Source organism: Danio rerio, chromosome 4 (assembly GCF_049306965.1).
Source record: "Danio rerio strain Tuebingen ecotype United States chromosome 4, GRCz12tu, whole genome shotgun sequence".
Classification (NCBI taxonomy): Eukaryota; Metazoa; Chordata; class Actinopteri; order Cypriniformes; family Danionidae; genus Danio; species Danio rerio.
The window spans coordinates 46,644,187-46,665,773 of record NC_133179.1 but is presented as its reverse complement, the minus strand read 5'-3'; the positions used below and the strand labels follow the sequence as shown (position 1 = coordinate 46,665,773).

At 39.9% G+C, this 21,587-nt stretch overlaps 2 protein-coding genes across 5 annotated transcripts in view; one reads left to right on the top strand and one right to left on the bottom strand.

Annotated features, from left to right (window-relative positions):
* zgc:174653 overlaps positions 1-21,587 on the bottom strand; it is a 954,986-nt gene that overhangs the window by 534,042 nt on the left and 399,357 nt on the right. The gene's annotated exons all lie outside the window — the stretch shown is intronic.
* The window catches only part of LOC108183562 (NLR family CARD domain-containing protein 3-like), a 163,499-nt gene that overhangs the window by 64,077 nt on the left and 77,835 nt on the right, over positions 1-21,587 (top strand). Inside the window, exons 8-9 of the mRNA XM_073947413.1 lie at positions 2,786-2,978; positions 14,897-16,682. Of these exons, the coding sequence (XP_073803514.1) occupies positions 2,786-2,978; positions 14,897-16,682 (1,979 nt within the window). The remainder of the gene's footprint in view (positions 1-2,785; positions 2,979-14,896; positions 16,683-21,587) is intronic.

Here is a 21,587-nt window from a genome sequence, read left to right as displayed (position 1 = left end):
AACTTGGTGTGTGTTATGACAACTAGGGTCTGAGGTTATATGCAGAGTTTCGGCGCACTGCCCCCTAGTGGTCCGGAGATACAAAAAACTTGCTTTTTGGCTTATAACGTCTCAACCTTTCGTCCCAAACTCATAAAACTGGTCTCATTACATCTGGCAGAGCATGCAGAGTCGAATGATGTCTGATTTTCACAGGTCAGCCATTTTGGGCGTCGCCCATTTCGATTTTTGGCAAAAAATGCTATATTTTACCAACACATTCACATATCATTACAAAACATGGTATGCATCTTCAACCCCATGCCCTGAAAGTCCTAAAAACTTCTGGAGCAGCGCCACCTTTTGGTCAAAAGTGCTTGGCCCCTTAATTGCTGCTTGCAGCTATATTTATTATTATTATTCTTCCGTTTCTTCCGCCGGATTTGAATGGCAGCCCATATAGGCGTATGCGGGAAAGTTGTATAATTTGGCACAATGATAAAGGTCAGTATTAACATTAATCAGACCAAACATGAAGTCTCAAAATCAAACTCTCTAGCGCCACCACTTGTCCAAACTTTCACATACGTTTATCATCATAACTTTTGAACCGAACCAAATTTCTTTTTTTCTCTGATTCCTTGGCTCAGTCCGATTCAAATGCACCCTATGATGTCATTTTCCGTCATGAATTTGTTCACACTATTTTAAATTTTTTGAAAAACCTATTTGATCGAACTCGTCCTAGGCCGTTTCTCCGATTTTCACAAAAATTGAATCACATGATCTACAGACCATGCCAACCAAAAGTTATGGAATTCAAGTTGATTTGACCAACCGTTTTCGTTAAACTTGCGATCAAATTTAACGAAGGACTTGCGAAAATGGACTTGAGACAATATCTCCGTAATGCATTCACCGATTCACACCAAACTTGGTATGTGTTATGACAACTAGGGTCTGAGGTTACATGCAGAGTTTCGGCGCACTGCCCCCTAGTGGTCTGGAGATACAAAAAAACTTGCTTTTTGGCTTATAACATCTCAACTTTTCGTCCGAAACTCATAAATCTGGTCTCATTACATCCGGCAGAGCATGTCGAGTCAAATGATGTCTGATTTTCACAGGTCAGCCATTTTGGGCGTCGCCCATTTCGATTTTTGGCCAAAAATGCTATATTTTACCAACATATTCACATATCATTACAAAACATGGTAAGCATCTGGCACAATGATAGAGGACAGTATTAACAATAATCATACCAAATATGAAGTCTCAAAATCAAACTCTCTAGCGCCACCACTTGTCCAAACGTTCATGTATGTTTATCATGATAACTTTTGAACCAAATGGGCTACAATCAAAATTCTTTTTTCCCCTGATTCCTTGGCTCAGTCCAATTCAAACGCACCCTATGACGTCATTTTCCGTCATGAATTTTTTCGCGCTGCTTTAAATTATTCGAAAAACCTATTTGATCAAACTCGTCCTAGGCCGTTTCTCCGATTTTCACCAAAATTTAATCACATGATTTACAGACCATGCCAACCAAAAGTTATGGAATTCAAGTTGATTTGACCAACCGTTTTCGTTTAACTTGTGATCACATTTAACGTAGGACTTGCGAAAATGGACTTGAGACGATATCTCCGTAACGCATTCACCGATTCACACCAAACTTGGTGTGTGTTATGACAACTAGGGTCTAAGGTTAATTGCGGAGTTTCGGCGCACTGCCCCCTAGTGGTCCGGAGATACTAAAAACTTGATTTTTGGCTTATAACGTCTCAACCTTTCGTCCGAAACTCATGAAACTGGTCTCATTACATCCGGCAGAGCATGCCGAGTCGAATGATGTCTGATTTTTACTGGTCAGCCATTTTGGCCGTCACCCATTTCTATTTTTGGCCAAAATTGCTATATTTTACTAACACATTCACATATCATTACAAGACATTGTATGCATCTTTAACCCCATGCCCTGAAAGTACTCAAGAACTTCTGGAGCAGCGCCACCTTTTGGCCAAAAGTGCTTGGTTATTCTTTTTATTTGTGTGGGAGCTTTATTGTTTGTGTGAACGTTACCATTTTTTACCTAAATTCTATACTTTCTCGCTTTGTGTATCGTTGTGTGTTAGTCATTAAATTATTTTAATCCAAGTGGATTTGTCTTTGTTTTCCCTCACAAAAACAATCACTTTTACGGTAAAATATTTTCTTTTTGCTACCAGCTTTATTCAAGTTTATTAAAACTTAAATTATTCCCTTACTTCACAAGAATTATTATTCCCTTTTCAAATAAATAGACAATCAAATTAGTTTATTAAGTCATATGGACAAATTCATTGTTGTCTTTATTCAGCTACATTTAACTGTAAGTTAAATCTACATATTTATAATTAAATAATAACTTGTTATTGTTAATTATTAACATTCATAAATTTGAGCTAATTCCATTAAAACAGGTATTTGTTTTCTAACTGCTCCTTAGTTTCTTAAGCATTTTATCTTATCAAAAGCACGCGTTAATCTTTCAATGTGATTTTTGTTTTTAACTGTTGTAGCTGTGAAATTTCTGAAATCATATAGTATAGTGATATGGAAGTGTAATATGCTCAACCTGCCTGGATGCCTTTAGCTGTGTTTATCTGGAAAAATAACTTTAAAATGTCCATCAGCTAATCAGAATCAAGCATTTAACTGACTCATAGTATAATGTATTTTCAATTATTGAGTGGTTTGTTGATGTACAACTGTATGCAAATGTTTCGGTTAAATGTTGTTTGTCTTGTTTCTTCAACTGCAGAATCTTGAGAGCAAAATGTTCAGATTTCTGAAGAATGAACTGGAAAAGTTTAAGAAAATCTTACAAGAAAACAGACAAGAGTTTGTAAAGGACTTTATTGAGAACAGAAGCAGAATCACAGAATCAGCTCTTGATCTCACACTCTTCTTCCTGAGAGAGATGAAGCAAGATGAAGCTGCTGATGCTCTCAAGGGTAAGAGACTCATGGCCATCTTTCAGACTGTCACTTACAAATAGCATAAACACTCAAGTTTAATTATAAGATTTTTAGGTGGGTTTTCACTAAGGGTATAAAAATACACATATTCGTATTGAACCATTCGGTACGAGACTTTCGGTTCGTTACGCATTACAAAATGAATGATTCGATTCAGACTAACATCTAAAAAGATAAGAGAGAATAAGTACAAAATATAATGTTTTCAGTGCAACAACGCTCAACATGGCATCCCAAATGACGTGGCAGACAAAAGCGTGAAGGCAGCATTTCATGTTAAACAGTAGAACATCGCTTTTGAACTCAGATTATCAGGGCCGGCCCTAACCAATTTGGCGCCCTGTCACATCACAGTAAATTCAACTGCTAGTGTACATATAACAAACGTATTAGCTTTTTCTTGGACATTCTTTTATTTAAACAAAGCAATTGTACATTCAAAACACTTAGAAGTTTTTGCAACAGTGGGACTGAGAAACCTCAGCAGGACATCTGAAGACAGAAGAGGAATCCCAGTTGTTAACATGCACGTTTAAAAAATTGTGCAGCCCTCATGCATGGTGAAAGCTGATCTTATTTTAACCTAACATGCTATGAAGCAGAAAGGAGGGATGAAAAGTCAGGGAGGTAGGATTAGGCCTAAAAAAAATCATGAGTCGGTTTTAAAAGACAACAGATAATTCTCATTCATTCACTCATTTTCTTTTCGGTTTTATTTAATCAGGGGTCACCACAGCGGAATGAACGGTCAACTATTCCAGCATGTTTTACACAGTGGATGCCCTTCCAGCTGCAATGCAGTACTGGGAAACATCCACACATAAATGCCAACTGAATTAAGTTAATAGGCTATTCCTGCAAAGGACTTCTTAAAGGGCCATGACACGCCCTTGTTTCAGCAGGGTGTTTTCACACCTCTACTTTGGAAAAAGTCAGAAAAGTGGATGTGTCCAGCTCTGTTTAGGGGGTAGTGTCGGAGGAACTAAGGAGGGATGGTGTGGAAGTGTCTATTTGGGCACGTGCGAGTTTCAGAGTCAAAATACACACCCACACGGGAGAAAGTGACTATGTTTACATGGACATCTGTAGTCGAATTATTTGCCAAATTATTGAATGGTGGACTTTAACTGCAGTTTGGCTCTTTCATTCAGGGAATTCATTCATGCCCCTCACGACAAACGAGATATTTGATTGCTCTAAGCGTGTATTTTTCATGCAATGTTTGATACCGCACGGAGAATGAGAGAAAAAAACCCTCCGCATTTCCCGGAAACTTAGATTCACACGGCAGGTAGTGTCAGAAAGCCGCTTGTGCTATTCCGGTCACAAAATGCGGTGAAAATCCTACACGAGCTGGGCTCTCACAAAGAGAAAATGAAAACAAAACTGCAGCAAACTATAAAAGCAACACTTCACACTTGTTTTGCCAATACAACGTGGTGTCTCTGTCGTGTAAACACTGTGACAGTAATGAATATTAAAGTTGACCAATAGAGCACGCTGATTGGTTTGAACCAAGCTTTACTCATGCATTAATGCAGCACACTCTGAGTCGTAATAAGGCCCACTCTGGTACAGACGTCCAGTCTACACGCTGGAATACACACTATTATCTCATGTCCATGACGATTCAAAAATTAGTTTCAAACCGGAAGTACAAATTAGCTTGAAATAACGCAAAAGCAACCCATTTACACGTTTTAGTGAAATATAGGTGTCCTAATAGTGCTTTTAGCAGTGTGGGACACATATACGACTGTCAACAGCTCAAAAAATGTCTTTTGGTGTTTCGTGACCCTTTAAATTATCTTAGCATACCACTCCAATTGTGTCTTTGTTACAGTTACATTTAGGACAATTTTCTGTTATTTATTTAGAATATTAATTGTTTAATAATAATAATAAATAACAACAATCATAATAATACTTTTTTATTTAAAATAAATATTTTTATTCATTTATTTATAACAGATATTATAAATACATGGGGGATGAGAGGCTTTTGTGTACAGGCCATGATCCGTCCAATGCAAAAGACAGTGATGACATCAGAATACAACTATGAATAATTCTGAATAATTTCTAAATGAAATTATGAGTTTATTAATTATGCTATACACATATTCTTGTGCTTTTTCATTGACTACATATAAATAGACTATTTTCAAATAAAAAAAATGTGTCATTATCAGATTCTCTCGCATATTCAACATGTAGGGCAGATATACTGGCACTCACAATCAGTAAATGTTTATTCTCACAGAGAAGGCTCACACTGTGGACACAGGCATAGTCAATCTCTCCAATGTCTCTCATCAAAATATTACCTGAACATTCATCTTTACACAACCTCATTTTATCTCCAAAAAGATTATAAAATTCCTTGAATTTGTGGACTTACTAGTCCAGTCATTATCCATTCTGAATGTTGACTGGATTTAAAAATAACTTTTCATTAAAACCATATTTGTGCTTACTGTATATTGACTTAATATAATATGCAACTCCAAGCAACATTATTACAACATTTTTGCTATTACATCATTTAATTACTAGAATTTTACTCTTTTACACACTCTTTACACTCTCCAAACGTAACCCCCAAAATCAGAAGCTTATCTGGGAACAGTTCATCCTACAGACGCTTCCGTCAGTCAGCATGCGTACTGTCGGCTAAACTAATTCAGAGGTTGCGACGATCAACGCACAGCTTTATTGGAAAGAAAGTGAATGCAGATGTTTTTATATTCATTTTAATGTGCTTTCAAGCCAAAATAAAGCGAAAGCACAATTCTCTTGAACAGCTCTTGCAATCATATCACGACAACGGCTCTGTATTGATGGTACTTTCACTTTTCATATAAAGATTAAACATATGGGGGAGAATATGGGAAATTACTTTGACATTTGAGATTTGACAGTGTCATGCTAATTGTTAATGGCGTTATCAATTCTTGTTCAGATACAGCAAAATAATCATCTTTATTGTAACATTACTCCCCTCTTCTTTCTTTTTTGCCTCCCCTGCGCACCAGACAGTTTGGGACATCTTGACATGCCGAGCTTGTTGACCCATCAAAAGAAATAACACTGTAAAGTCTAATTATTCAGGGGGGGTCTTAGGCAATATCATCATTATTATTAGTAGTAGGCTTTGCACTTTACAACTAAATTAATGTTGGCTTATTCCTTTCTGAAGTAATACCATAGTTTTAAGAATAGCGGAATTAATTTTTTTCTTCCCTCATTTTTGGCGCCCCCTTGGATGTGCGGCGCCCTTAGCATTTGCCTATACTGCCTATGCTACGGGCCGGCCCTGCAGAATATCACTTTATTAAAGCATGCACTCATTAACAATCTTGCTGCCTTCTGTGTCAGCTTGCTCGTGCTGGCTCCGTCCCCGTTGCCCCAGCAACCCTGGACCTCGACACAAAACAGCCAATCTTAATAACCTGTTCACATATCACCACACCCGCCCACCTCCAAACACTACTCCAGTCAGGCACGCGCCACACTAGCTCGCAAAATGGCTAGTAACGTTAATGTAATCCCAGACATCCAAAGTCTCCCGGAGGTTTCAGGAGTCTCCTGCAAATGCATAGAGACTCCCAGCTCAAATCAAAATCAAATCAGGCCTTTATTTGTCACATACACTTTCGTATAGTGAAATTATACAAAAATAATACGTCGCACACCCCTCTCCACCGCATCCTTCCCAGCTCTTCAGGTACGTTAGGCACAACTCACCCGAGTCGCTCAGGTACATCGCACGCACACGCCTCCATTGCTCTTCAGATACGTCGTGCACCATCACCACCACCAAGAGAGTGGTGGAAAAAAACAAAGAAATCTTCTGCTATGACAGTAAGCTATTTTAGCAGTAATGTTTGAGCATATCAACTCATTTACACCTGACATCACGGAATCAGCAACTGGAACTGGAACAGCATTCAGGCAATTCCTACAGATTCGAACAGGGCAAAACAAATCACAGAGGCGATCAGCACATTTATAGCTGTGGATATGAGAATCCTTTATCTTTAGTGGAAATGTCGGGTTTTAAGAAAATGTTAAATGTAATAGAACCCAGTTACATTATTCCTTCACAAGCCCATTTCAGTCAGATAATTCCTGCTTTCAGATCCACTAAAATGGCAGGTGACAGTGAAATTAAGCAGATCTGTGCTGTCTGAAGAAAAGGTGGACACTCATCTTTCTGAAAATAAAAAAAAATTAATTAAGTTGATTGAAACTGAGTTCCATAATTATTTTATACTAGGTTCTATATTTTTTTTTTATAGGAAGCTTGGTTTTGAGTATAAAGAAGGGTTTGTTTTATTTGCTGCTAAGCAGAAACCCAAGACGTATAGCTCTATCTCTGTTTAAAGTAAAAGAAAAGAAAACAAGATCATACTTTAATGATGTTAGTTTTAATACGTTAAAAAAATTAAAATTAGAGAAATCCTCTGGCTTTTTTCTTTTTTTGCTGTATCGAAAACATACATAACCGTGACACCACTGTGTCGTATTGAACCGTTACACCCCTAGTTTTCACATAAACATATGCTTTTTTTATACTTAAAATAAGACAGACAACTTTTTTTAACTAATTTTTCATGGAAATGCTATAGGGGAATTATTCCACTTATGGGAATTTTCGTTCAGAAAGCCAATCGTCTGAAAGGGTTTGTACAGGCATATGAAATGCCATATAAATTGGTAGCGTCAGCTTGCGCACCAGATGCTTGTTGAAATCAATTTATCATAAAAGCACAACGAAAACAAAAAGTGGGACTGATACCCACAGCTAAGGGACAGTCATTATGGCGATGCTATATAGCATTTCCGTTACATTAGTAACCAGAGTGTTCCTCTTGGAATAGGGAACTCTAATGCTTTAGTGAAATTATTCCACTTATGGGAAATGTCTGGAAAACGCCATAATGACTGCACCTTACCTCCGCCTCTGAGAGGTTTGCCAGGCAAGTGTGAGTGCACCTGCATCATAGAGAGGTGCGGTCTTCCAACAGGTTCCCTGGCCCTTACTTATCCCACTTCAAGGAAGATTTACAGATTAAGATATATTTTTCAGGAGCCGCAAGCGTCTAGATAATTTCTAGGAATTAAAATACTACAGTACGTTGGGAAAGCGTGCAGTCCCGATAGGGAGGATGCTGCGGAGGCCACCTGCTACCCAATGGGGAGATATGATGGCAGAATATATGGACTAGCCCTGAGAAGGAGGAGTACGCATATAATAAGATGGCTAGCGGAGAGGGAAGACACGGGTCAGCCTGTGGGGTTTGGGTGGGGGGGGGGCTGCACCGCGGCTCAATAAGCATTTAGGATCGCCTAGTGGGGATCACGCATATCGGGCACCTATACCCAAAATGCGGGCTGACCAGAGGGCAGATCTACAATGTAATGGGCCATGGAGTGACTCCTCCGCTGAGTGTGCTGGGGGCCTCAGAGGAATCTGCAGGGCTCACCTAAGTGGTAAACTTTACTGACAGAGTGAATTAGCGCATGTATCTCAGTGTTAGGGAGTATGGCGCAGCAAGCGTGTTTCAACACCTTAACTGAGTTGTTTCCTCAATTACCAAGGGTTACATCATACCCTTGAGGAAACTGGCTCCACTCGCAGATTGTAAAACCTTGCAAATGTATTAGGTGTCGCCCAGCCCGCAGATCTACAGATGTCTGTTAGAGAGGCGCCATGTGCACGCGCCCAAGAGGATGCGATGCTCCAAGTGGAGTGCGCACGCACTCCTGGGGGACATGACTCACCCTGGCTCTAGTAAGCGAAGGAGATGGCATGCACTATCAAGTGGGCTAACCTCTGTTCCGATATGACACTTCCCTGCTGCCGACCACCATAACAGACAAAGAGCTGCACAGAAGAGTGCGGTCCAGATAAATTCGCAAAGCGCGAACTGGACAAAGTAATGAAAGGGTTGGTTCTGCCTCCTCTGGGGGCAGCGCTTGCAGGCTCACTACCTGGTCTTTAAACTGTGTGGTAGGAACCTTGGGCACATATCCCGGGTGGGGTGTCAGGAGAACGTGAGAGAAAGCCGGCCCGAATTCCCTTGCATGAGTCACTGACCAAAAATGCCTCCAATTCCCCGACCCTCTTAATCGATGCCAACACGACCAACAGAGCTCTCTTTAGGGACAGAAATCTTAAAGATACTGAGTCAAGTGGTTCGAAGGGATCTGTACGCAGGCTTGTGAGAACGAGGGCGAGATCCCAAGAGGGCATGAGAGGGGGGCGGGGTGGATTAATTCGCCTAGCGCCTTTGAGGAACCGGATGATGAGGTTATGCCTTCTCACGATGCTGCCAGCCACCGTGTAATGATAAGCAGCGATGGCAGCCATGTAAACCTTGAGTGTGGAGGGCGACAGCCTGCTCTCCAGGTTCTCTTGGGGAAAAGAAAGCACAACGCTGATCTGGCAATTTTGAGGGTCTTATATGCGAGAGATGCGCCATTCAGTGAATAGACTCCACTTCAGGGCGTAGGCGCGCCTCGTGGAGGGGGCTCTAGCCTGACTGATGGTATTAACCACCGCAGTCGGTAGGTTACCCAAGTCTTCTTTGCATCTAAGGACCACACGTGGAGGTTCCATAGATCAGGGCGAGGGTGCCAGATGGTGCCCTGTCCCTGAGAGAGTAGGTCCTCTCTCAAAGGGATCTGCCAGGGGAGGGCCGTCGCGAGGAGGGAGAGCTCTGACATCCAGGTCCGGTTGGGCCAGAGGAGCACAGGGGTGAGTTTGCTCTTTTCTCAGTTGACCTGAAGCCTCAACAGGTGGAGGAGCCAGAGCACTTTTTCTCTGTGCAATATCAATTGCTCCCGAGAGTGGGCTAAAATCAGCCAGTCATCATGATAATTGAGTATGCGGATGCCCGGGGGCCGCAGCGGCGCTAAGGCTCCCTCCACAAGCTTGGTGAAGACCCGCAGAGACAGAGAGAGCCCGAAGGGGAGGACTTTGTATTGCCAAGCTCAACCTTTAAACACACACTGCAGAAACTGACAGTGGTGTGGAAGAATGGAGATACGGAAGTACGCGAAAGGAGACTGTCCTCCCAGCGCTTGTGAGCCACTGGCGAAATGTACAGAACCTGCGAGCTGGAAGGCAAAGCATCCCAGGCTGGCAGAGTTCGGGCTGTCACATCCGGGGAAGTGGAAAAGTACTTTTTCATTGATGTTTGCGTGGCACTGAAAAGTGCCATTGGAAATGGGGCCCTGCCCTCCAGCGGGAAAAGAGCAAATTCCCTCTTCTCCGGATGACCTGTCTCATGGACGCTTTGCGGTCTGTTTACCGGACTTAACGCCACCCTGGGCTGTCTGCTTTCAAGGTGCCCGACACGCCCCCTTCGCTGGACCCGCTTCGGCGAGGAGCAGCAGATGTGGATGGCTCGCCGGGCAGAGCGGGCTTATGGTCCCGCCGATAGATGACATTACCCATTGCATCAGACTGCTCACTCACCGCCTTGAATTCCTGGGTGAATTCCCTTAAATTTCCTTTAGTGGTCTGAAGAGCATAGTCGGTTGTGGTGCGGAGCTCAAGTAGCAAGCTTGGGTCGAACCCACCCTCGTGCAGCTGAGCCAGCGTCTGTGCTTGGTAGCACTGGTAGGTGGCCATAGCATGCAAGGCAGAAACAGCCTGGCCCGCAGCCTTGTAAGCTTTGGCTCCGAGGGAGGCAGATAACCTACAGGCTTTGGAGGGGAGACAAGGCGGACCCCGCCAAGAAGAGGCGCCACGCGGACAAAGATTGACCGCAATGGCGCACTCGACCTGAGGAATCGCCTCATACCCCCTGGCTGCTCCACCATCAAGAGTGGTGAGGGTGGAGGGACTCGCAGCATGGGCAGGAAAAGGTGCCCTCCAGGCCTACTGTGCACCTATGGGAAGAAGGGGACGAGAGGCTACGAAGTCTTGGCCCTCTTGTCCTCTACATAGCACCATCCAGTCGGTCCGGCCGCAGAGCTGGGGAATAAACTATCTCCAACCCCACGGCCGAAGCAGCCCGGGAAAGCATGGCTAACATGTCTGTTTCAGGATCCGTTTTGACAGCGCTCACCTGCCCGGAGGGGGAGAGCGGGTCTGGATCTTCGTCGGACAATGAAAGCCCACCGTCCGATGCAGCAATGGACGTCTGGTCCCCAGTGTCATCGTAAGGGCTACCATCTGGTTAGACGGATCGCTTGCTCCGCTCGAAGCTTGGATGGAGAGCTTGGAGGAGTGGTAGGTCCGTGGGCCCGGAGGCGACAGATAATCTCCCACTGGAACCCTCAGACCTGCCCTGGGATGGTTCGCCCTTTTGCAAGGGCTAGCCGCAATCTTAACTGCGCAATAGACATGGCATCGCAATGACGACATGAACTGCCCGCCAGCACCGCATTAACATGCTGGACCCCCAGACATGCAACGCAGTGCTGGTCCTCATCATCCGGGGACAGGAAACCACCGCATCCAGAAACAAACGGTTGAAGCGCCATCCTGAAAAGAACGTGCTGCACGACTGTGTTGCTCTTTTAGGAAATTTGCAACTTCGACCGTCTGCCGCTGTGTGTACAAACTCTGGACCGGGAGACCGTTCTTGTTCGCTCGAAATTGCTGGATATCAGCAGGAGGAACCCTTATCGACTCTCTCAAAAGGCTGTAGAAGTCTCTGAAGCAAAAAGGATGCCTCATCTTACTTTCGCTGTGCTTTTAGGCTAAATTGATTGCAACAAGCATCAGGCGCGCAAGCTGACGCTGCCAATTCATTTGGCATTTCATTGGCCCGTTTACATACTCTTTCAGAGGATTGGCTTTCTGAACTAAATTCCCATAAGTAGAATAATTGCACTATAGCATTGGAGTTCCCCATCCGAAGGAGAACAGATAAACTGTATGTCTTTTGTTTTTACACATCAGAAATAACATCACCTGACATCACAAACAACTTATGTTCATCTACAATAAAAAAAATATCAATATTAATTAAACTATGAACCTTGTGAAGATGGGACAGTCAAAGAAAACAGTCTTAACTGTAGTGACATGTTCCTTAAGAATGCCCAAATCTGTAACTGTAAATAAAAAAAAATTAAAAATTAACCTTGGTGCATAAATAATTATCCATACCATAGAGTGTCGAACCAGTTCTAATAATATCTCCATATCACACTGCCAAACTGTCAGAATTAGATTCTTCATATCATTAAAGCATATTCCAAACTCCTTGACAGCCATTGAATGGGATTTAGATGTATGGACAAAAAAAAAAACTCTTTTACAAAAAAAATATATATGACCTAAATAATATATTTTAAAATTTAAAATAAAAAAATGGTACGTCAAAACAACTCTTTCAGGGGTATATACAAACATATAAACTAGGGATGTGCGGAGCAGCCGGTATTTGTATTTGTATTTGTTGAGGGGGGAAAAGTATTTGTATTTGTATTCGAGTAAAATTCAAAATGGCGCAAAAATATATATATTTTTCTATTACACTTCTAATTTACATTTATAGTGAAAGTATTGTTTAATTATACCCATTATATAAATTATAGACATGCAATATTGGCTGTTGTTTTTGAACATGTGACAAGAAATGTCATTGAAAAGAAAATAACATAGAAGCCATTATCTCATCCATGGTTAAACCAACAACTAATAAAATACCATTGTGAATATTATGAACCCCACCACCACCGTTCTTGTTGAAGGACACTGAATAGACAGAATAAAAATAAATAATACTTCAAAAAACTGTTCTTCTTCTGAAAGAACTTCTTTCCAATGCACATAATTCCAAAAAACTAATATTAACTAAATAAATCTAAATAAACCCCTGCCTGGGAGATCTGGCAGAACAAAAGTATTCTATATAATACTAAAAGATACAGCCCTGCTTTTGTCATCTGCCTGCCACAAAACAGACACAAAGTTTGTTTGCTTGTTTTTTTTTTTGTTTGAAACTGACTTGCTGGGGCAGAATGTGGCTGTGTTGATGGTTTGGTGCTTGTGGAGGATTTAGCAGAACATAGTTGGGCCGATTGAGGGGATTGATGCTTGTGGGGGGTTACCAGACAGTATCAGGAGAGGATGCTTTTAGTGCATTTGATAATACATTACATAGGAGGTTGCGCGGTGGCACAGTGAGTAGCACTGTCGCCTGACAGCAAGAAAGTTGCTGGTTCGAGCCCCGACTGGGTTCTCCCCATGTTGGCGTGGGTTTCCTCCGGGTGCTCCGGTTTCCCCCTCAGTCCAAACACATGCAATACAGGTGAATTGGGTAAGCTAAATTGTCCCTATTGTATGTGTGTGAAAGAAAGTGTATGGATGTTTCCCAGTGCTGGGTAGCAGCCACTGCGTAAAACATATGCTGGATAAGTTGGTGGTTCATTCCACTGTGGCAACCCCAGATTGATAAAGGGATTTAGCCGAAAAGAAATGAATGATTGATTATGGATAGAAGATGTTGACAGATGTTTAATATCTCTGCCTCTGCTGATTTCACTTTTGTAAACATTATACAGTATCACTTTGTTTTATCTGCAGCTCCACTGACTGTAAAATGCTTCCACACAGAACATGAAGGTTTTTTTTTCTTTTGACTGGTAAAGGACCAAGAAATGGCTCAGCAGTAGTCTTTTTCACTCTTTTTCTGGGTGCTCAAATGTATTTGAGGAGTTTCAAGTTAATAAAAAGTGACTGGAAGCTATGCTAAGGTTAACTAGCCTATAGCATATATCTTGCTGTCTGCAAAAGACAGTAATTTAGACGTACCATATAACTCCCATAAGTGCATACTATTCGACACAACTGCAAAAGCATCGTTTTAACCTTTATAAACGAACGTTAACGTTACTCTGTCAACAGTCTATTGTCTAAATTACCGCGCTAACAGAGCTAACGTTGCTTAAACAGAGCACCCGATTGCAGACGTCAATAATGTAATAGAATATCAAACTCCGCTTCAACTCCGCTACAAGTTTATAAACTGCCTTTGGAACCCAATTAAGGTACAAAAATCTATTTAACAAAAATAGTGATGCAGTGAAGTATTTTTTTTTGCTCAGCCGAGCCTTCTGTCTGTTGCTGTGGAGAAGCTTGCTCCTGACACCTTTTATCTCCGCCCCGCCCTCCGACTACTGAGCGTCTCTTTCTCTCTCTCTCTCTCTCTCTCTCTCTCTCTCTCACTCTCTCTCACTCACTCACGCTGGCATGCACTGTGGTCTTATGAGGAAACGCTGCTTTTTGATAGTGTTTTTCTTGCTCCCGAATACAAATAATTTTTCAAGTATTTGTTCGAATCAAGTATTCGTAAAAACACGCTATTCGTGCCTTTCCGAATACCGTATTCGGGTTCGGCTCCACCCTTAATATAAACATACAAATTAGATTAAAAAAAGAATATTTTTCAAACAGGGTACCAAACTGCACATTTTGTCAGTAGTATTTGGTGTACTAGAAAAGGTTGAAACTCTTAGTAAGAGACTGGAAACTTTCATTCATTCATTTTTCTTCAGCTTAGTCCCATCAGAGGTCACCACAGCAGAATGAACCGCTAACTTATCCAGCATATGTTTTACACAGGGGATGCACTTCCAGCTGCAACCCAGTAATGGGAAACACTTATACATTATCACATTCACACACATACATTACGGCCAATTATTTATAATTTATTTATTAATGTCTTTGGGACTGTGGGAGAAACCGGAGCACCCAGAGAAAATCCACACAAACACGGGGAGAACATGCAAACTCCACACAGCCGGGACTTAAGACAGTCACCTTGTGAGCCACTGTGCCACCCAGATTGGAGACTTTTACTATTAATATAGCTGGAAATCTTAAGACTATAAAATTTTTGTTTTATTTTTGCTCCTTTGTTTAGGTGAGCTGTTCTTCATTAATCAACTGAAATGTAGCCTGAAGAAGAAATATCAAAGTGTGTTTGAAGGAAATGCTCAGCAAGGAGACTCCACACTTCTGAATATCATCTACACAGATCTCTATATCACTCAGGGTGCGAGTGAGCAGGTCAACACTGAACATGAGATCAGACAGATTGAAGCTGCTTCCAGACGTCATCAGTCACTAGAGATACAGGTTGAATGCAAACATTTGTTTGAAGCACCAGAACAAGACAAGCAGATCAGAACTGTCCTGACAAAAGGAGTTGCTGGCATCGGGAAATCAGTCTCTGTGCAAAAGTTTGTTCTGGATTGGGCAGAAGGAAAAGAAAATCAAGACATCGACTTCATATTTCCTCTTCCATTCAGAGAGATGAACTTAAAGGAGAAAGAAAGACAAAGTTTAAAAGACCTCATAACTCAGTTTTTCCCAGAGACTAAAGGACTGAACCTTACAAGAAGCACACGATTCAAAGTCCTGTTCATCCTTGATGGATTGGATGAATGTCGTCTTCCTCTGAACTTTGCTGGTAATGAGACGTGTCGTGATGTATCTTCAGCAGTCTCTCTGGATGTTCTCCTGACGAACCTCATCAAGGGAAATCTGCTTCCTTCTGCTCTCATCTGGATCACCAGCAGACCAGCAGCTGCCAGTAAGATTCCTGCTGATTGTATCGACCGGCTGACAGAGATACGAGGATTCAATGATGCCCAGAAGGAAGAGTACTTCAGAAAGAGACTCACAGATCAGAATCAGGCCAGAGAAATCATTGATCACATTAAACAGTCAAAGAGTCTCTTTATTATGTGCCACATCCCAGTCTTCTGCTGGATTTCAGCCACTGTTCTCCAAAACATTTTGAAGGAGAACATAAATATTGAACTGAAACACATGGCTCATGCTGAAACACTGCAGGAATCTCCCAAGACTCTGACACAGATGTACACACACTTTCTCCGCTTTCAGATCCAGCAGAGCAGAAGAAAGTATGATGGAGAAAACACAGCAGATGTCTCCTGGGATCCAAACCTCATCCTTTCACTGGGGAAACTGGCCTTCCAGCAGCTGGAAAGAAACAATGTGATCTTCTATGAGAGCGATCTGAAAGACTGTGGCATTGACGTCTATAAGGCATCGGTGTACTCAGGCATGTGTACCCAGATCTTTAAGGAGGAGACAGGAATCATCCTTGGTACCATGTACTGCTTTCTTCACTTGAGCATTCAAGAGTTCATTGCAGCTCTTTATGAACATCTGATTTTAGACAGCAACAAGACACAAGCCAAGAAAAACAGAAATGAGTCAATGAGGAATTTGCTGAAGACTGCAGTGGACAAGGCTCTGGAAAGTGACAATGGACATCTAGACCTTTACCTTCGCTTCCTTCTCGGTCTGTCACTCCAGTCCAATCGACAACTCTTACGAGGCCTGTTGACACAGCAAGATGACAGAGACCAGAGCAAAGAGGAAATAATTGCATACATCAAGCAGAAACTTAATGCGAATCTGTCTCCAGAGAGATCCATCAATCTGTTGTGCTGTCTGAATGAACTAAATGACCAAACTCTGCTGAAAGAGATTCAGTCCCACCTCAGTAGAGGAAGTCTTTCATCTGCTTACCTTTCACCTGCCCAGTGGTCTGCCCTGGCCTTTGTGTTGTTGACATCAGAGGCGGAACTGGAGGAGTTTGAGCTTCAGAAATTCCAGAAATCAGACGAGTGTCTCATGAGACTATCAGCAGTCATCAAAACCTCCAAAAGAGCACTGTAAGTCAAAGTTCTTTTTGCTTTTATGTAAGAAATAGACTTTTACTATATGAAATAATACAATATATTATGTTGATGAACATGTACAATATTAATATTGTGGGTCCTTACACATACAGTAAATAATTGCTTATTACTTAATATTTTAGAGTTTTTTTTTTAATATTCAGATTAATGTATTGGCAGTGGTTGTTTAAGGAATTGTTTACTCAACAATGCAAATAGACTGATTACTTACCCTCAAGTGGTTATAAACCTTTCTACAATCTATCGACAACCTTTCTTTCTACTGTTGAACATAACAGAAAAAAATTGAAGAAAGCTGGAAACCTGTAACCACTGACTTGCATAACGTTTGTTTTCCCTACTATCTAGGTCAATGGCTAACGTTTTTCAGCTGTCTTTAAAAAAAAAATTTTTTATCAAACTGAATAAAGAAGCTCAAAGCTTTGGAACCACTTGAAGATGGGTAAATGTTTGGGTGATCTATCCCTTAATAAACAGCAAATAAACTACATTATCTATAAGCACTAGCTGATGTAATTAATGAAGCAAAGGAAATTTAAAGAGAACAGTTTTTTATTGTGTCTCCCGCTTCTCTAAAATATAGTAGTAGATTAATTTAAGAAATCTCTCATGGAGTATCATTTTATAACTGACTCGAGAATATGTGTGTGTTGTATTTTTCTTTTGTGTGTAAACTGCAGACAGGTCAGTTATAAAAGTATACAGCACCTTCAAAGTAGGGTTGAGTATCGTTTGGGTTTTTTTTGATACCGTTGCTAAATCGATAGTTTTAAAATGATACCAGTGCCAAAACGGTGCCTGAATCGATACTTTTTAGCCACAAAATGATGGTGGATGACTCTACAAAAATATTTTATTTGACAAAAAATTTAATATATTTAATAATTTAATAGAATAATATAATTACAGTTTAAAGTAAACATCAATTTATATTGTATTACATTAATACATTTCCTTTGATCATTTATTGGTTAGCATGAATTTAAGATTTGCATTATGAAATTACATTAGCTTACTATTAACCTGTGGGGGGCGGGCAGGAGCCACGTACTTTTAGGAGCACATTTTAACATGCATCACAAAATACTTGAAACATTATTCGAAGTCATTTTTTTTCATGCATTACTCTTTGTTTTATGTTCACTCAAGTTATTCCACCCGAGAGCTGTTTGCACTGTGAACCTAACAATACTAAAATAAGTAAAAGAAGGGCATGCATTGATTACTTTTGTCCGTCTCATCCTTTGCACGAGCTGTTACTCTGCCACTGGACATTACTGAAGCGGACAGAGTAACACTAGTTTGAACATGTATAAATATTATTAAAACTATATTGTATAAATATTATTATAACTATGCCTAAAACATCCTAACAATCAAAAACCAAATGACATATCACAGGCGATTGTCTTCTGAGTGCACCAGACATGAATGACACTCCTCATAAAGCTTGAGAAGCAGACAGTACTGTATGATCTATGTACTTTTTAAAATAAAGACTTGCAGGTTAAAGAAACAGCATATATATATATATATAGACATGGAATTATTAAGGGCAATACCCTTTAATAAGGCCAACACTGTCACTGCAATAGGCTGTATTGATTTGCACACAAATCAACTTCATTATATCAATATCAGTTTCATAATTGATATGATACTTCTATAAGATGTGTGACAGTAACGTCTAATATTTTATCAATTACTAATTATTTGCAATGTTTCTCACATGTAGTGTTGCATTAGACCAGTGGTTCTCAAACTGTGGTACGCGGGCTTCCTCCTAGTGGTACGCGGAGGAATCGCCAAATAATGAAAGAAACAATTAACACTTTTAATCCTTTGATGCGTAATATAACATCGATGTGATCAGCATTGTCTGCTTGGTGAAGCGTACGATCACAACGCTGTGCTTAGAATGTTTATTTTAGTGCTTTGTGAAATTGTGACATAAGCTGCTGAAAATCAGTTTCCGAAGTTTAAGCATTGATTCTGAAGGGTGATTTGACTGACATGAAAAGTAGCCAATCACAGTCGACCTTTTCTAGTCGTGTGAAACGTAAGGGCGGGACAAAGGCTTTCTGTGTTGCAGAGACAGAGAAAACAACTTAAAAACAAATGTTTTGTTGGAATAATGCTTCTCGGATGTTTTCACTATAGAGATGTCTAGCAGAGTAATTAAACCGCGGACATATTTCCTGCCTTTTGGATGATCTACATACACGTTTCGCTCTCCGACAGCCAGTCGACTCGCCTCTGACCTGTCACTCCTCTAAATACATTCTGAATGGCGGCGCGGGAATGGAGGTATTGCGCAATTACTCATTTCTGCAAATGTGGCGAGTGCTTTATTTTAACACGAGAGAGCGCATTCATGTACGCAAATCGCTAAAACAGATATGCTAGCTCCTAAATAGGCTTTTTTTTTCAAATGAACTGCAAGTCCTCTCATGATCGCCTGTGTGCTAAGGTTGAATACAATCGCGATCTCTCCACTATTAAAGTAGACATTATTTATCTTTATTCCTTGACTAAATTTATTCAAAAGTATTCAAAGTTATCAAGTATTTCGAATTAGATTGATGCATGATCGATGACAATGCAAATGGTCTTCTTTTTTGGCTGTATTGTGAAGTGAAACTTACTTTAAGCAAAGGGGGACTTATTTCTTTACGACAAAAGAATTATGCTGGAAATGTTTCTGGATGAGGTATTTGTGTGATTTAACGTTATACATTTAGCTGTATTCTGATCTGTCTTAAAGCATTACAGGTCAAAACAATTCGTTGTTACGTATTGTTTATTTATCAAAATTAACAATAAGGCTCTTAAAGCACTGCTTTGATAAATGTATTGTTGTCATATTTCAAATACTTCAAGTAAAATGAAGTCATTTATTTATTTTTTTACTGACAGTGTACTTGTATTATTTTTTTTTTTGTATTTTAGATTAAGATCAAGTGTAAAATAAAATCTACATGTGATGTACAGCTATTTAAGAAACAGATTTGCCATATTGTAAAGAAAAATAGTGTAAAATATTTAAATAAAAGGCTAAATTTAAATATTTTTACCATATACTTTAATTAAACCTTTCAAAGCTTGAAAATATTGTTTAAAAATGGGCAAAAAGTGTCTCTATGGCCTTAAAGTTTATGTGGTAGTTTTGCCAATGCTATTGAAAAAAGATTAATTGTCATGAAAGGAAAAATCGACCATACTTCCTTTGTTAGTGCAAATTCCTATACATGTAGCTTTGAGATTTAAGCAATTAAACCATTCAATCAGGTTTACACTTAAAAAAGTGATTTCATAATGAAAATCTGATTTTTTTTTTTCAAAAGTAACCAACTAGTACTTTTTAAAAGAGTACTTTGTACTTTTACCTAATATTAGTATTATTTACTAAAATTTGTGTTATTTTAGCAGTGTAATAGTATTTTTCCTTGAGTACAAAAAAGATTTCACAAGCATTAAGTGCAGGTTTATTATATTATTAATATATGATTAATAAATATTATTATTATTATTATTATTATTATTAATAATGGTTTTTATGTGTATCTATTCCTATGCAATGTTTAATGGGTTGCTGAGAATACATTTCAGGTCTTCAATACATAGCATGTCAGTCTTGAAAAAAAAATAGGTGCTGGAATTGATTTTCATTAGGCTGTGCCTGTATGAACCCTGTCATATGTAAATTTAACATTTCAAGATTTGTCTAAAAGTGTATGAATATGACATATAGCCTATATTTATGAGGTCCAAGCAACATTTCCAACTTTTGATGAATAGGCAACTATGAATACTTTAAATTTAAGTGCAGCAGTTTTCTTTTTACTTTTTTAAGAACAGCGCCATTTTTTATGAACCTTTAAAAGCACATTTTTTACCTGCAAGCACAGTTAATGTTCAGACTATTTAAAATGTTTAAAGTGACTGACAATAATACATATTCTTAATAATAGGAATTAATCTGCATAGTTTTTAAACTGTGCACACATGTATATGCTTAATTAGGCCCACAACGCTATTTTTAATACTGGTTTAATACTGGTGTCTAGAGACTCGAAACCTGATTTCAAGGTATTTATGACCCAAAGACTCTTTAAAATGCTTGTTTAACACTGATGTTTTCATATAAACTTAAATCTCTTTATGTTTAATCATATGTTTTGCAAATTTTCCCTTTATCTTGTATTAATATTTTTGGTTTTAATACCCCTGCATATAATGTTAACTGTACCTAAGCTAAACATCCTCTTATACTGTTCAAGTTTGGACTTTTCGAAAAGCTTACTCGCTGTACAAATCGATAGTTGACATTTTATTTTAATATGAGTGCAACATTTTAATGTTTTAAGAGACTGTAACATTTTTGTCCCGATTTGCATAAAATTTGCCTATATGCAAATTCTCCTGCCTCGAACAACGGGTTGTAAAATTAGTATTCCAGGAAGTTAGCTTCTAATTGGTCAACTTTCCATGAAGGGTGGATCCGAACCTGCCCTATATATGCTTAGGACCAAGAGCTACGCCCTTCTCTCTCTGTTCAAACTCTCTTTTCGAACTCCCTCTTCGCACCCCTCTCTGCTCTTAACCACGCTGTTTTGAAACCTTCCAACTCAACAACTTCCTAACAAACCTAAGTATCAAAACCTTCAAGAAAGCAGGCGGAAACCCAGACGGAAAGGGTTAATCGCACCGCGCTCTGACATTTCACTGTTCAGAAACTTTTGCGGCTCCAACTTCAAACACTACAACCCTCAGGAGAACAAAGGATCACCCAACCAACCACGTGCTCAACAACGGGAGCTCGGACATCACGAACAGACCACAAGTATCACCTTTCTCCCAACATCTAAACTGGTGTGA